The sequence below is a fragment of the Stegostoma tigrinum genome, chromosome 17 (assembly GCF_030684315.1).
Source record: "Stegostoma tigrinum isolate sSteTig4 chromosome 17, sSteTig4.hap1, whole genome shotgun sequence".
In the NCBI taxonomy this organism is placed as follows: Eukaryota; Metazoa; Chordata; class Chondrichthyes; order Orectolobiformes; family Stegostomatidae; genus Stegostoma; species Stegostoma tigrinum.
In genome coordinates, this window is record NC_081370.1 from 19,660,373 (window position 1) to 19,677,742 (window position 17,370).

Below are 17,370 nucleotides of genomic sequence, written 5' to 3' on the forward strand. Positions count from 1 at the left end.
CTAGGCCTGAAACGTCAGCTTTTGTGCTCCTAAGATGCTGCTTGGCCTGCTGTGTTCATCCAGCTCCACACTTTATCATCTTGGATTCTCCAGCATCTGCAGTTCCCATTATCTCTGGAAGAAACAGCTATCTTTGTTTAGCTTCAAAAAGTATTTAAGTAGATGTCTATCAGTTAAAATCACTATCAGGTTTTCAGATAGTATTAGAAGGTTTTATGTTTTCAGTTGTCCTACCCAACCGCAAAGTGAAGCTAGATTGAAGACGCAGCACGTAAAAGAGATAATTTGTTTTGAATTTTATGCATTAAGATGATTACTGTTTTCTACCACATGTAGGAATACAGCCCTGAAACTGAACAAATATTTGTCATCAATAGTCTTTTAAGAAACAAGTTGGTGATTGCTCTCATTCGTTACATTTAAAAAAAGCTTTCTGAACTTATGAAGCCTAGTTCTAACTTTAACGTAATGCCCTCTTGTCTGGATTCCCCCACCAGAGAGTATACTTCACTGCATCTCCCCTAATGAATCACTGATTAATTTGAAAACCTCAGCTAGATCCCAATGCAACCTTGCAAATGCAAGAAATTTGAAACCAATTCTGATCATTAAAGCTTTAAACCCTGATGTAATGCTGATGAATCTGTGCCATTTGTGGGAAATTTAGGTACGAGTTAACCTGTAAATCCACATGAAGTTTCAGCTGGGATTAGAATGGTTTGGGAGTTTTGGTTAACTTCCTAAGAAATAATCATATAAATCATTTAAGATCATTCTTCATTTATTCATAGTGGTGGTCAGGTGAATAGAAAAGCTGGTTAAACCATAAACACACTTAGATGATGACGAAGCAGACAGAGTTTACATGAAAATGCAACATGGCTGAACCAGCAGTAATCCTGAGGCCTTATTTGAAAAAGAAATGTGAGAATGATGCCGTACTGTATTGAGAAAGACAAAGCAATGGGGTTTAGTCAAGGATGCTAACAAAGCACATGCTTTGGAGAGGGGATAGAATGGTACCTTTAGAAGAGAGGAAATGGTGATACCAGGGGTAACAGGCATCTTATCACTTTTGGAATACAAGAAAAACAAGGTCTATATCTAAAACTGGCCATTTTGGAATTTAAGTAATGAACTGTCTACAACAGTATAAATACGACCAAAAGATATAGGAGCAGAAACAGGCCATTCAACCCACCAAGTCTTCTCTACCACTCAATCATGGCTAATACCCTATGATCCCACCTTCTCCCCATAGCTTTTGATCACCCTACTAATCACAACCTATCCAAGTCTGTCTTAAATATACTCAATGACTTGGCCTCCACGGCACTGAGTTCCACAGATTCACCACCCTCAGACTGAAGGTGGTCCTCCTCAGCTCAGTTCTAAAGGTTCATCCCTTCACCAATGAAGCTGAGTGCTCTGGTCCTCATCTCTCCTATTCATGTAAACATCTCCTCCACATCCAATTTATCTAGGCCTCTCAGTATTAAGCAAGTTTCAATGTGATAACCTCTCATCCTTCTAAACTCTATCAAGTGTAGATCCAGAGTCCTCAACTGATCCTCATATGGCGAGCCCTTCATTACCAGGATAATTCTTGTGAAACTCTTCTGGTGTGGTGAACCATATCAAAGACTACAGACAGAAGGATAGGGAGAGATACTATACCTTTGTACATATAGAATGTCACATGTAACTTTGCTTGAGATACAATAACAAAGCTGCTGGAAAAACTCAGCAGGTCTGGCAGCATCTGTGAAGGAGAAAACAGAGTTAATGTTTCGCGTCAGGTGACCCTTCCTCAGAACTGATAGTGGCTGGCAAAATGTCAGTTTGTATGCAGAAAATAGGGAAGTGGATGGGGTAGGGAGTAAATGATAGGATAGAGCCTGTTGAGAGAGAAAGACAGTTGAACAGACAAAGGAGTTGCTAACGATCAGTCAGGGAGGATGAATAGTTGTTAATGGGGACTGTTAGTGACTAACAACAGCAGGGATGTAATGGCAGGCTATGTGGTAACAAAGCCTGGTGTGTGCGGTAGGGGGCTAGGACAAGGAAGAGTTTAGGCCCTAAAATTATTGAATTCAATATTGAGTAGGACTGCAGGGTCCCCAAGCGGAAAATGAGGTGTTGTTCCTCTAGCTTGTGTTGGGCTTCACTGGAATACTGTAGCAAATCAGAGACAGAGATGTTGGCCAGGGAGCAGGGTGGTGCATTGAAGTGGCAGGCAACGGTAGTTCAGGGTCGTTTTTGCGAGTAGAACGTAGACGCTCTGCAAAGTGGTCGCCAAGTCTACGCTTCGTTTCCCCAACGTAGAGGAGACCACATTGTGAGCAGCAAATGTAGCAGACTAGATTCTGGGAAGTGCAGGTGAAGTGTTGCTTCACCTGGAAGGTATGTTTGGATAGTGGGGATGGAGAAAGTAAATGGGCAGGTGTTGCACCTTTGCCAGTTAAAGGGGAAGGCACCGTAGGGCTGTGGGGAGGTGTTGGGGGTGAAGGTAGTGTGGACCAGGGCGTCCTGGAGGAAACGGTCTCTGCGGAAAGCGGACAAGGGACGGGAGGGGAATGTGAGTCTGGAATATTTGCTTGAGATATGTTGGTACAACGGCAGGATGGAAATGTGATTCTTAGGGAATCAACTCAGAATTGCGGAAAACAATGGGTACGCATTTGGGAGGTGACAACAAACTCAAGGAATTGGAAGACTGAAAATGGAGCAGTATATTGAAAAGTTGGTTGCGATTAAGATGCTGCCAGACCTGCTGAGCTTTTTCAGCAACTTTGTTTTTGTGGTTGGGGTGAAGGTTTGTTTCTTTCAGGAAAAAGGGGACAAATAGGAAGGAAAGGGGGAATGTACTTGGAGAGAGAGGATTGCTGACTATATTAATTAGCATGGGATCTGAGAGTGAAGTTTAGAAGGTCACAATGTGAATACAATCAAAAGGTGCAGAAGTTGGCTTGCATGTATGGAGGAGCTCAGAGAGGCCTTGAAGGGAGATAGCAGAAAAACCACAAAATAATACATGTTGAGGATTAGGCAAGGGGAGCATTCCAGAGGAATTTAAAAATATGCAATACGGTCAAACAGTGCATGCATGACATTGTGGTGGACAAGTTTTTTAGAATTAATTAGAATTATTTGGGATGGGGTGACATTGGCAGTATCAAGCACTACAGATAAGAGTAAGTAATGGATGTAATATATTTGGATTTTAAGGGGGCATTTGATAAAGTACCACACATTTATCTAATTAATAAGCTAAGAGCTCCTGGTGTCAAAGGTAGTATATTATCATAGGGAGATGATTGGCTAACTAATAGGAGACACAGTTGGGTGAAGTCGGTCATTTTCAGGATGACAATCTGTAACTATTGGAGTGTTGTAGGGATCAATGCTGGGGCCATAAATATGTGTAATACATGTGAATGACTTGGATGAGGATAGTAATAGAATCAAAGGCTATGGGGAAATGGCAGGGAAAGAGGAGTTGCAGATTATCACACCTACTATGGCCTCATTCAATAGCAGAGCACACCTGATAGGTTGAAAAGCCAACTTCTGCTCTTACACTTTATGATCCTATTTTGTATCAGTGAATTTGCAGAGGGAAATGGCATGGACAGCTGAGTTGATCTCAATTTTAATGTCAAACTTATGTAAGATTTTTCAAATGTCAGATGAAGTAAAGGATACCTAGTACAAAGGGCTGGCACTTAGACCTGGAACAACTATAAATTGACAACAGACCCATGTTATATTAATGAAACCATAACATGAAGTGTCAAAAGTTAAACAATGGCAGCCTGATTAATCATCCTTTGAGGAGATGGTCAATCTGTTAGGGTTTAAGTTATTCATGTAATTTCATAGGTCAGAGAAGTTTAAAGGTCATTGGTAAAAGAAAAAAGGAGATTTAAACTGCCTATAAACCTTTTGCATCAAATAAGAGGTTTTAATTTAATGGTAAAAGCTTTGCATTTCTATCTGGGGTCAGGCCATGTGCAGCATTACTGACATATCAGGAGCTGTGAGGGTTAGTGAGTTTTTAGTTTTTGTATATCTCTGCTGTATTGATCAGTTTGTATCCAGAACATGTTGGAGAAAGCAGAGAGAATATGCCCTCAGCCAGGATAAAGGCCGTTAGGAACCAGGGCTGTTTCCGATTTGAAGTACCAATAAAATGGTGCAAATAAAGCTCATGTTCAGGCTGGGGGAAGATTATAACATTATGTAGTAAATGGACACACTTGGTTAAGAAACTGGCATTCCTCACTATGTTTGAAAGGTCCTTATACTATCAAATATAGAACTGAGAAACTTAAGACAATGGATGACCTATTGTTGACCTTTTGGTAGGGCCAGAAGTTCCACACTTATTTTAAGAGGATGGTTAAATCATTCACACAGGTTTTAGATTAAAATAAACTTGGAGTCTATGGTTAGTCTGTAAAACACATCTTCCTCAAAAAAACCAAAACGTCTGGAGAGGGTGCATTCATATCCATTAGAGACATAAGTTATTATTTGGCTTACTCAAATTAATTAGTTGTTTTGAAGATTAGTAGATCATTTTTTACATTTATGTTTGGTATATCCAAGATACTCCACCTTGAAATGGAAATGGGCATTGGGGATTAGAAGGTTTTTTTAAAATTTATCTTTGTGTTTCTCATTGAAGGCGATTGCAGATTTGGTCTTGTGTAGGTTGCAGCACACGTTGAAATCTGGAGATAAGCCATGAGATTACCTAGCTCGGAGCTACAGGAAGGAATCCACTTCTAATTCTCACGGTCAAAACTAGCATTTGGTTTGAAGAATGCAGAGAACACATAAGTTTGAGTTGAGAAGTCAAGAAACAAATTTGGAAAACTGCTTAGCCAGAAGTGAATGGCAGGGTCCAACGAAATTGCATACCTCAGAAAATAGTTGAAATACTGAGAAGAAATCGAATTGAAATTCAGAAGGCTATGTCATACCTTTGGATCGGGGCACAAAAAGAAGATGGACGTTCACGACTTAACAGAGTAAGGGAGCTCTTGGGCTCAAGCCAAGTTGGAGGGAATAGAAAATTTATAGTATGGGTTGTTATAAATGATAATATTATTTTACTCATGCTTGCTTTTCTGTTTTATTTAATGGTCTTCCTTTGTGTGGCAGTTCTTTCAGTTCATCTCTCGATGATTTTCTCTTTAAAAGTAAAGATTCTCTACCAGGACTGCAACAGATGTCAGAGACTGTTCATAAACCTGATTTCATATGTGAACCTGAGATGGGCTTTAAAACCCATATTAGTGGCTTCAATAAGATGATTGTCCCCTTGCATTAGCTCATCTGCTGCTGAAAGCTGCTCAACATTGTTTTACCTCTGGATTTTACTATTCCAATGAACTCCAGGCTGGCCGACAATGTTTTACCATATGTAAACTTGAGGGCATCCAATGTTTGCTGGTAGGATGTTAAGCACAGAAAAAAAAACGGCTCACTGGTCCACGTGACCTCTGGTGATACGATGTCTTGATTTTGAAAATTCATCCTGGCCTTTAAATACTGCTATAGAATTTCTTCCAGCCTCATATTCCTTCCTTTAAAGTCTTGCCTCTTAAGATCCCTGATTGTATGTGTTAATTCACTGATGACTATGCCCTTAATTATCGAAGCCCCATGTTTTGAAAGTCCTTCCACTAACTTTTCTTCCCCTGAAAGCTCCTTCAAATTTGCATCTAGTACCAAGCTCTAATTCATCCATCCATATTTAAGGCTCAGTATCAAATTTTGTTTTGTAATGCTCTAGGGAAATGCCTTGGGATATTTTATTACACTTAAAGCACTTTTTAAAAAAATTATTCCTTCATAGGATGTTGGCATCACTAGCCAGGCCATAATTCACTGCTTATTGCCAAGTGCCCTTGAGAAGGTGGAGGTGAGCCACCTTCTTGAACCTCTGCAATCTATTATAGGGTAGGTATGCTCATATTACTGTTAGAAAGACAGTTCCACGATTTTGACCCATACATAAAGCAAAAAAAAATAATTGTAATTTTCTAATTGCTCTATGATTTGCCAAAATATTGGCTGATATATTGCAGATTGCATGAAACATACAATTTGCTTTCAGGAGGAGTCAGAGGCTCTGAACTTGAGAAAATATCAGGTTATAAAGCCCTAATTATGCAGTGCACGAGGTATCTCCGTCCCTAAATCAGGCTGTGAAGGCAATGCCGAGTTGACAACAGATATTTTAAAATCTTGTCTGTAATAATCCATTGTTTCAATTATTGACTACCTAATGAGAATGTCAAGGCTAGGGTGAGCAAATCAAGACAAGTTTCTGATAACGGACATTCCTTTTACTTAGAGTTATTTACTAATTCAATGTCTTAAGCACTATGCTTTGAATTACCACAATATGAATCCTGCTTAAATCAAGTTATTGATTAATTCAAATTTGCGAAACAATGCTGCACTACATGAATTAGACCCATTATTTGTTCCTAAACAGTACTTACACAATACAGCATGTAAGGTTTTAAAGAAACATTAAAAATAGCATAATGCATTAAATTATTGATGCTACCTTTAGCACTGACTTGAACAAACCTGATGTTCTTGGCTTCTCAGCCACTGGCTTTCCTTTATCCGGAGCCCCACTTACCAATATCATGTATTATAAAACCAGAAGCCAATCTGTTAGCAGAAGAAGTGACCCTCAGAAAAGTCAAGTCTTCACCAACCTCTAGAATAATATAATTGGTCCATTTTTCTTTTTTATTTATTCCTTCACAGAATGTCGGCATCACTAGCCAGGCCATAATTCACTGCCTATTGCTAAGTGCCCTTGAGAAAGTGGAGGTGAGCCACCTTCTTTTCTTCCATAGTTCTTTGAGAAGGTGACTGAACAGGTGGATGAGGGTAAGGCGGTTGATGTGGTGTATATGGATTTCAGTAAAGCGTTTGATAAGGTTCCCCATGGTAGGCTATTGCAGAAAATTCGGAGGCATGGGATTGAGAGTGGTTTAGCGGTTTGGATCAGAAATTGGCTAGCTGTGAGAAGACAGTGGGTGGTGGTTGATGGGAAATATTCGTCCTGGAGCTCAGTTACTAGTGGTGTACTGTGAGGATCTGTTTTGGGGCCACTGCTGTTTGTCATTTTTATAAATGATCTGGATGAGGGCGTAGAAGGATGGGTTAGTAAATTTGTGGATGACACTAAGGTCGGTGGAGTTGTGGATAGTGCGGAAGAATGTTGCAGGTTACAGAGGGATATAGATAAGCTGCAGAGCTGGGCTGAGAGGTGGCAAATGGAGTTTAATGCGAAAAGTGTGAGGTGATTCATTTTGGAAGGAGTAACAGGAATACAGAGTACTGGGCTAATGGTAAGATTCTTGCTAGTGTGGACGAGCAAAGGGATCTTGGTGTCCATGTGCATAGATTCCTGAAGGTTGCCACCCAGGTTGACAGGATTATTAAGAAGGCGCACAGTGTGTTGGGTTTCATTGGTAGAGGGATTGAGTTTCGAAGCCATGAGGTCATGTTGCAGCTGAACAAAACTCTGGTGCGGCCGCACTTGGGAATATTGTGTACAGTTCTGGTCACTGCATTATAGGAAGGACGTGGAAGCAATGGAAAGGGTGCAGAGGAGATTTACCAGGATGTTGCCTGGTATGGAGGGAAGGTCTTATGAAGAAAGGCTGAGGGACATGAGGTTGTTTTCATTAGAGAGAAGGTGGTTAAGAGGTGACTTAATAGAGACATACAAGATGATCAGAGGATTAGATAGGGTGGACAGTGAGACCCTTTTTCCTCAGATGGTGATGGCTAGCACGAGGGGACATAGGTTTAAATTGGGGGGTGATAGATATAGGACAGATGTCAGAGCAAAATTCTTTACTCCGAGTAGTAAGGGCGTGGAATGCCCTGCCTGCAACCGTAGTAGACTCGACAGCTTTAAGGGCATTTAAGTGGTCATTGGATAAACATATGGGTGATAATGGAAGATAATGGAATAGTGTAGGTTAGATGGGCTTCAGATTGGTTTCACAGGTCGGCGCAATATCGATGGCCGAAGGGTCTGTATTGCGCTGTACTGTTCTATGTTCTGTGTTCTATTTATATAATAAGCGACAGCTTGCAGTGCTCGAACTTTGCATTTACAATCAGCTGTACTCACGTAATGCTAAAATACGTTAAGTATAGAACTAAAAGTACTGTATTGGTGTGCTAGCACTCCCCTGTGTTTTGGATTTCAACTAAACTTGCACAGTGCAGGTGGGGGACTTCTCACTTTGGGTCTAGCAACAAACACCAAGAGAAATTAGGTTATACTCTTAATCTAGTCCTGCTTTACTGCCAACATTTTTCAAATAATACAGTCACTGAGGAACTGCAGCATAATTCAACATTACTTAGTACACCAAAAGTCAAATATCATGCACAGATCTTACAATTTATAGCGATGCCAATTCTTAAGCATCAAATCGGCAACCTCACTGCCTCAAGCATTCCAGGGTTTCATAGAGTATGGAGGTTCTCTTAATTACGGAGCACTATTTGAACATTGAGTGCAAATAAATCAACGAGGCAATTTTCATGTGCTTTTGTACTTCTTTGGGCCTACTAGTACAGTATTTCCTATCTTAGGCCATAAATGTCCTGTAGTTATTCCTGATGTGGAACAGCCTTCTAACAGAGCCTTCATCTGACAAAAGAAGTAGGAAGTTCGAGATAAGTTGGAAGGCTCATAGGCATGTAGCTGATTTCTGAACTGTCAGCCTTGTATCTATTTGCAAAAACCTAAAAAACCCTATTTCATAGAATAAAATTAAATGGGAATTATTCTGTTGATTACTGCACAATCCCTTTAAAACTTCCAAATCCAAAGAGATTTCCTACATCTGGGTATCCATAGTTGTAAATCAAAGAAAAAAACGATAGGAGCTGAGGAATACCTTTGTGTCTTATTTCTATGCTACCATTGGGCATATCCCTACTGCAAGTGCAGACTCTACTGCCTGAGAAGCTTCCATAAACCTTGAAAACATTAAATAACTGGAAACTCCGTTATGAATCTGGCATTGATTTTTGTACTCATGAAATGGGTGTTCCTTGACGGAGTCAGGTTTGCCAAATCAGGTCCTAAAAGTTTTGTAGCACAGCTATCTATAATGTCCAAGGGTCTAAATGTATGCAACGAATCATGTCATATGAGCAGACAGAACGTGAACTATTCACTATTGAAGTAACGTTAGGAGCTGGCTCAAGGTGAATCAGAATACACTAACTTAAGATGTCTGAGGTGTGTGTGTAAAGTATGATCAATGTGATGTACAGAGAAAATTCAGCTCCTCCAAGACTTTTAATATATTATTGATAATTTGTGCTAACTCATACAATCTCATTTTACATAACGCGAAAATCTAAGAGCTGGTGTAGGCAATTCAGACCCTCCAATTAAATTCAGGCTGCTCCAATTATAAGTTCTGTGAACCGACCAAAGTTTTGGTTTGTTTGACTGTGTCAATTTTGCAGTGGTCCATCAATGCTGAAAGGTGGAATTTAAGGGAGTAATTTTTTCAACAGGTTGTTGCATGGCGTTGTGATGTCTGATTACTCACCATCAGCATTTCACTTGTGAGCGAATTCACAAGGTCCGAGACAGAAGAGCGAGGTTCTGTTCTCCCATCAGAGTCATCCTGAGGGACCTGCCCTTGCACAGGAGTTGTATTTACTGGCTTCGTTCCAGTGGGTAACCTGTAAATAGAAATAACAGTCAACGATCTGACCATAAGACCAATGTCACCAGGGTGATAACTTTGAGATGTTCCATTAGCAAGACTGGATTCCCTTTTCTTTCCCTAGACTAACTAGGATTTGACAGCTGCAAATGATCATAATTTCCCCAGTGAACCTGATTCAGAAATAGTCCATATTCTTAAAATAGTCCACAAGTTTCAAAAACTAAAAGTTAATTTATATATTAAGCAATTTACCATGACAATTTAACTAATTATGTACAGCATAACATTAACTTATATCGATACTTGGGAGATATTCCAGAAAATGATGGAATATGGAAAATAGATTGTTGAAAGATACTTTCAGTTTTACACTTGTGCATACAGATATATATCACCTATAATGGAACCAATGGTGAATTTATGATCCAAACCTTAGGTAGCAGTGTCTTATAGTAATTATATTAGTAATCAATATTAGGCCACTGAGGCTACAAACTCATCATTTTATGAAACTGCATTCTAAACGTTGCTTATCTTTATCCAAAGTTTCAGAGATTTTCTGCCACTAGCAAACTGCAACTAACATGACCATGGTGTGAGCAGATAATGAATCGATCACAAAAAAATGTAACATTGATAATTTGAGGAAAGCCAAGTAGAATTCAATCACTTGATACAATAGTGTGGAGGTTTGAAAGTTGAAAGAAGTTGAAACAGACATAGAAAAAGACTTAGCAAATGGGTAACGTGAAGGAGTAGTAACACAAAATAAGCTCATTAATAATACAGTAATGTGGTTGTCACAAGGATTTAGGAGTCCTTCCAAATGTTGAGTGATTAATGTAAACTTGATTTAGTTTGGATTGTGACTTCTTAGTTTTGCTGACTGAGGGAAATTCACTAGTTTGGGTTTCACAATGAGGAGTTGGTTGTTGCTCAGAAGCTCATGGATAATGGAAACTAGCAGCCTAGTTTACAATACAGTTGATAAGTCTTTGGATCTTAAATTTTCATGCATTTGTGATATTTATGACTGCAATGCATTATGGGAGAGTAATACAACTTGCATTACATGTAACTATTAAGGATGAGTGCCAACTTTCACAAAGAAATCTGAACCGCTCTTGTTTGCACAAGTTTACATTAATGGTTACTGGCAGTTTCATGGTGAATAATCCTGAACTCTTGACATATCCTAATCCAAATGCAAAAGCTAGTAAAACTTCATAAATATCCAAATTGATCATTTAATTTATCAATGGTCCAGTTGAATTCTAGATGCAATTGAAGTCAACAAATTGGAGCAACTCAGCACCTGAAGACAAAGCTGCAGAAAATCTGCTGCAAATCTGTTATGATGATATGTTGCTAAAAATGAACTAAGATATGAACCAAATATTCAGCCAAACTAAAAATACTTGCCACATTTGTTATCTTACAAGTTGTTTTCTCAGTCAATTAATCATAAATTATTGCTACCTTATACAGATGTTGCTTAGTGCATTAATGCAACACTGATGGACAAGTACAGCAAGCATGCTCGATATAAGCTTTGTTTTGGAATTAACCAGGAGACTAAGCAGAACGAAGTAATGGTAGCCTCGAGTGTGCTTGTGCCACACTAAGCTAGACTTCAAATACTTTGAATAGTTCATTTTGCATTGTGAAAACGTCCAACCTCTAATAATTGGTTCAATACTTAGATTTAAGAAAACTCTTACATTAAAACTGGCTTCTAGAGTTGTACAACATGGAAACAGACCCTTTGGTCCAACTTGACCAGATATCCTGGAAATTTTGTCCCATTTTCCAGCATTTGGCACATACCCCTCTAAACCCTTCCTATTCACACACCCCTCCCAGATGCCTTTTAAATGTTGTAATTGTACCAACCTCCACTACTTCCTCTTGCAGCTTCTTCCATACATGTACCACTCTCTGCATGAAAAAGTTGCCCCTTAGATCCCTTTTAAGCATCTCCTCTCTCACCTTAAACCTCTGCCCTGTAGTTTTGGACTCCCCTACCCTGGGGAAAACAGCTTGGCTCTTCAACCTACCCAAGCCCCTCATGATTTTATAAACTTCTATAAGGTCACTCCTCAGCCTCCGATGCTCCAGGGAAAATAGCCCCAGCTATTCAGCCTCTCCCTATAGCTCAAACCCTCCAACCCTGGCAACATTATTCATAATTTCCCATAATAAATTAAAGAATGAAATTTTATGTCACATTATTACATCTGTACATCTTCATTCTACAAAATACTGTAGCACTGGTTTTCACCTAATAAATGCAGGAGAATAAGGCCTTTTTGAATTAGATGCACAATTTATATCCCAATGAATTTTGGTTCTATTCAAGTCAATTGAGCATCCAACCTGAACTTGCTTTCATTCTCCCCATGTGTTACACGAAATTGGCAATCACATTGTATTCTTTGTGTATTAGAGTACAAGTATATAAGAGTTATGCTTTATAAGCAGTGCAATGAATTTTGCAACAAGAGTTTGAAAGCACACACATACTGTAAGAGTAAGAACAAGACCTCCAACATTGGTCCAGTTGTCAAATGCAAGTGTTGTATAATAATCATACGTAGCTAAAAGAAAAACCTACAGATTTTACCCTCAGTGAATGCAACATTAGCTGTTCTCAGCAGTGCTGTAACTAGCCTTTATGTTCTAGGCAATGGAAAAAAAAGTCCCTTGCAACTTTCATTTTTGAACTCCATTCGAGAACAAAGAAGATTGTTTTCACTAAGAAGGTAACTGATGAGGTTATTTTACATTGTCTTGCTAAACATTGCAGAGTTTGTGTGATGATCCTGTTCACCTAACACAAATAGCTATGAAACAATGGACTCAAGAATTACACCCTTTAAAATTTCAGAGTCTGCACTACCAACTAAACTGACATGAGATAAATCTGTGAGTGCCTTTTGCTTCGAGATGACCTGAGTGTTTTTTTTTAAATTCACTCGTGGATCATGTTTGCTCCCACATTCAATTTTATTTCACTTGTGGTAGCTAATTAGCAATTCAATGACTGGGTAAAATTATCAACAGAATAAAATGAACCCCTCTTTAAAATTTGTTTGAAGATGATGATGGGTCCCAAGTTCCACAGTTTCACTTACCAGATGTATACCTTTGGATATACGCTTCTTTGCCAGAAGGAGAACAATGGCTACTTCAATTTCTCCTGATCTCACTCATGTTCCTCTCATTGTCTCTGTTCTAGTCCTTTCTCATGCAAAAACTTAACTAAAATTCACTTCATCAGCTGATCTGGTCTTTTTCACTATGAACCAAGTTATTTCATATTCTGACCATATTAGGCTGTTTACTTGTTTCGGTTCTGTTCACTTTTAAATTATTGAAGTGTTGAGTTATCTTTCTCACCTGTGTAAAAAGTATCCCTGTTCACTATTAGTCATGGTTCTGCATTTAAGTTGATAGCAGACATTTTCTTGGTGTAAGCCATTTCCATAAGTAGAAACCACACATCTAACATTTTTGCAGTTGTCATCCATAGCCCATCTGACTCACTCAATTTTAGATGTAAACCATGTTTCTCCCTTGACACCTGAATTAAATAGTCTACCTTTTACATATGCTCAATATGCATACCATGAATATTGTAAAAACAGAAGGAGAAAACACATGGTGAGGTGAAACCAGACATACAATACTAAGCTAACAAGGCGTAGAGCTGGATGAACACAGCAGGCCATGCAGCAGAGGAGCAGGAAGGCTGACGTTTTGCGCTGTTTCATCATTGGACAGTATGTGATTGTACAGAGCAACATGACTGAATTAAGTGTGACTAATTAATGACGCTGCACATCAACCAGTTATTTTGCTTGACTTAAAACAAATTTCAGATGATTCGCCACTGTTTAAATTTTATGAATCTTGAGGAAAACAGTTCGTGTTCAAACAGTTCACTACCATGGAGTGTTTTTGTCCCTTTTAATCAATCTGCCAGTTCAGAAGCAAAAGTGGGATAGAAGATTGGGGCTGAAGTGTTTCTCAATGGCTGATTCAGACTATGAAATTATTTATCTTTGCAGAAACAATGCTTAGCCAATCAACATTTTCAAAGCCATTTTTAACATTTAATTTAAACTTGCATGAATACAATTTGTTTTAAAAGTCCAACGTCCAACAATGCTCTTTCCCACATTTTGAAGAAGTTGCAAAATATGCCCCTCTCCAAAACAAATGATTTTGGAGATGGTTTGTAAGGTGGTCAGGCATAGCTCTGTATTATTCGATCTTTGGCTATCTGTGATTATCAAGGATGATTTGTCTCTCTCCTGCTGCAGGTTCCGGGAGAGATTAATTAATTATTCTGCATTGAGATTCAACATAAGGGGCCCTCATGGTGTACCGGTGATCTTCCTATATTTAAAGCAGGAGGTCTGGGTTCAAGACCCTCGGCTCCAGAGGTGTACAATAACATCTTTGAACAGGTGGATTAGAAAATGTGATTCAACGCAGGTACTAGCCAATAGATAATTCCACTCTTAACAGGACAGCCAAAATTTATACTAGGAATTTGCGACATGAGAGGCATTGGGGCTTGAATTTTAGCCAATGTTAAAATCACCATATTTTCGTTTGTCAACTCAATCTTGTTGTGGGTCATTTTCAAAAGGGCTGGAGGAGCTACAGGTTTACACACTCAAACCTAAAGGCCATTAATGCCAATTAAAGGATGTTATCTTGGACTTTCTAGTCAGCTTCAAGAATACTGCAAGCAGTGGGGATCTGGAGGCACCAGACAAGCAACAGGATCCCTTCCCACATTTGTAATCAAGTTGCAGAAGCCAGTTTTTAGAGTAAAATTTAAGAAGTTGGGGGAAGTTGATGTCCCCGTTTAGAGGCATCTTCTCCCCAAATCACATCCAATTGCAGCATGCTCTTCTTTCAATTTGGATAGCCTCTGAATGATAGGCTCTGTTTCAAGAGCTTAGAGACCCTCCTTAATTAGAAAGGGAACCTGTCATCTGGTCACTAATTGGCTCCCCAAGGAAAATCACTTTGCGTAAAAGTGTGAGCTTCTAACCCATATTAGAGACCAGTGATTGCCTTCAAAAAGCTACAGATAAAATCTATCCCTTTGTTGCATACAGCCCACAGTAATAATATTCCTTCCATGGATACAACTGTTAGAATGTGTGGTGATTTCATAAACTATGTCTGGGGATACACTTTGAGAAGTATGTCAATAGCTCGAAAATATCTGTTTGAAAATATACTTAATTGTCCAATTGATTCAGAAATATGAATCCATACATTCATTTACTGTAATAGAATTAGAAATTGAAAATGTATAGTTTCGAGAAAGCAATTATAGATATTACATGGTGCATCCGGAGAAAAGAAATTGCAGTTTTCTTTCCACAAAATATTCTAAGTACTTTATTCATATTTGGTTGCTGGATGTGGTATTCACAAGCAACCCCTGTGTTTATTGCCCAGCCATGAATACCTTTGAAGGTGATGATACCGCAGACCATGTGGTCATAATTTTCATAGAGGGCTGTCAGGACACAGACCCAGAATTTTGTCCCAGCAACACTGAAGGACCAATACTGCACTTCCTATCCAGAAGACACGAGATTTGGAGGGAAACATTGCAGGTGGCAATGTTTCTATGAGATTGTAAAAGTTGTGGGTTTCAAAAATGCTGAAGATAGCTCAACAAATTGGTCATTTACAACGGGCTTTGGAACACAATGGAGAAAGTAGTTACGAGAAGAATGAACATTTAAAGGCAATAGACGAGGCAACAATCAAGCAAGCTGCTTCATCTTGGATGAAATTCCCAAGTATTGTTGCAGCCACATTCATCTAAGTAAGTGGGCATCATTCCATCACATTCCTGACTTATACATTATAGTTGGTGATTCAGTAATCAGTTAGCTCTATTGACTTGACAGCTAGTATGCAATGCAGGGTGATGTCAAAAACATGGGTTTAACTTCTGTGGGTACCATGAAAGTCCTGCCTTTTTAACCTTGCCCCTCACCGGAGATGTGGAGGATCTCAGATTAAACTTACTACTAGTCATCACTCTCTGACAAGGACAGCAACCTAAAGATCCTCCGAGACTATGGCAACTTTTACTGAAGGGAACAGGTTTTCAAGGAGTCAGGAAGCAAGAATATTGAGTGCAGTTAAGAGAATTGAAGGACAACATCAAATTGATAATTGGAAGGAGAATATGGTCTTCTTTCACTTATCTATCCTTCTCACTCAACAGGAATAGGTTCTCACTCTATTGGTGAGCAAGCCAATAAGGTCTATTCCAATGTTAAGCTGAATATAGTTTACATATTGGTGGCAAAATTAATAAAACACATAGGAAAGCAGCTGGTTGCTTTGTTCTAGATAGTGTTAAGCTTCTGTATGTTACTGGAGCCACATTTATCCAGGCAAGTGGGGAGTATTCCATCACACTCATAACTGGTACCTTGTAGATGGTGAACAATCTTTGGGGAGTTAGGAAGTGAGCTACTTACTGCAGGATTCCTAGCCTCTGATCTATTTTTGTAGCTGTAGTACTTAGTTAGTCTACAGCAATTTCTGATCAATGGTAACAGAATGTTGACAGTAGGGTATTCAGCAATGGTAATATCAGTGAATGTCAGGGGGCAGTGGTTAGATTCTCTCTTCTTGGAAATAATCATTGCCTGGGACTTGTTTGGCACATATTACTTGCCACTTGTCAGCCCAAACCTAAAAATCTCGCCTGTCTTACTACACTTGGAGTTGGACTGCTACGGTATTTGAGGATTCACAAACAGTGCTGAATATTGTGCATTGTTGATTGAAGTAGCTGAAGATGGTTGAGCCTACCCTGAGGAACTCCTACAGAGATGTCCTGAAGCTGAGACAACTGACCTCCAACAACAACCATAGATAATGGGAACTGCAGATGCTGGAGAATTCCAAGATAATAAAATGTGAGGCTGGATGAACACAGCAGGCCAAGCAGCATCTCAGGAGCACAAAAGCTGACGTTTCAGGCCTAGACCCTTCATCAGAGAGGGGGATGGGGAGAGGGAACTGGAATAAATAGGGAGAGAGGGGGAGGCGGACCGAAGATGGAGAGTAAAGAAGATAGGTGGAGAGAGAGAGTGTAGGTGGGGAGGTAGGGAGGGGATAGGTCAGTCCAGGGAAGACGGACAGGTCAAGGAGGTGGGATGAGGTTAGTAGGTAAGCTGGGGGTGCGGCTTGGGGTGGGAGGAATGGATGGGTGAGAGGAAGAACCGGTTAGGGAGGCAGAGACAGGTTGGACTGGTTTTGGGATGCAGTGGGTGCGGGGGAAGAGCTGGGCTGGTTGTGTGGTGCAGTGGGGGGAGGGGACGAACTGGGCTGGTTTAGGGATGCAGTAGGGGAAGGGGAGATTTTGAAACTGGTGAAGTCCACATTGATACCATATGGCTGCAGGGTTCCCAGGCGGAATATGAGTTGCTGTTCCTGCAACCTTCGGGTGGCATCATTGTGGCAGTGCAGGAGGCCCATGATGGACATGTCCTCTAGAGAATGGGAGGGGAAGTGGAAATGGTTTGCGACTGGGAGGTGCAGTTGTTTGTTGCGAACTGAGCGGAGGTGT

At 39.8% G+C, this 17,370-nt stretch overlaps 1 protein-coding gene across 2 annotated transcripts in view; it reads right to left on the reverse strand.

The window, feature by feature from the left end:
• Nucleotides 1-17,370, reverse strand: part of LOC125459215 (synaptotagmin-7-like) — a 637,664-nt gene that overhangs the window by 108,003 nt on the left and 512,291 nt on the right. For both annotated transcript variants that reach the window (XM_059652015.1, XM_048545304.2), the window contains one exon: nucleotides 9,624-9,759. In XM_059652015.1, coding sequence (XP_059507998.1) covers nucleotides 9,624-9,759 — 136 coding nt within the window. The remainder of the gene's footprint in view (nucleotides 1-9,623; nucleotides 9,760-17,370) is intronic.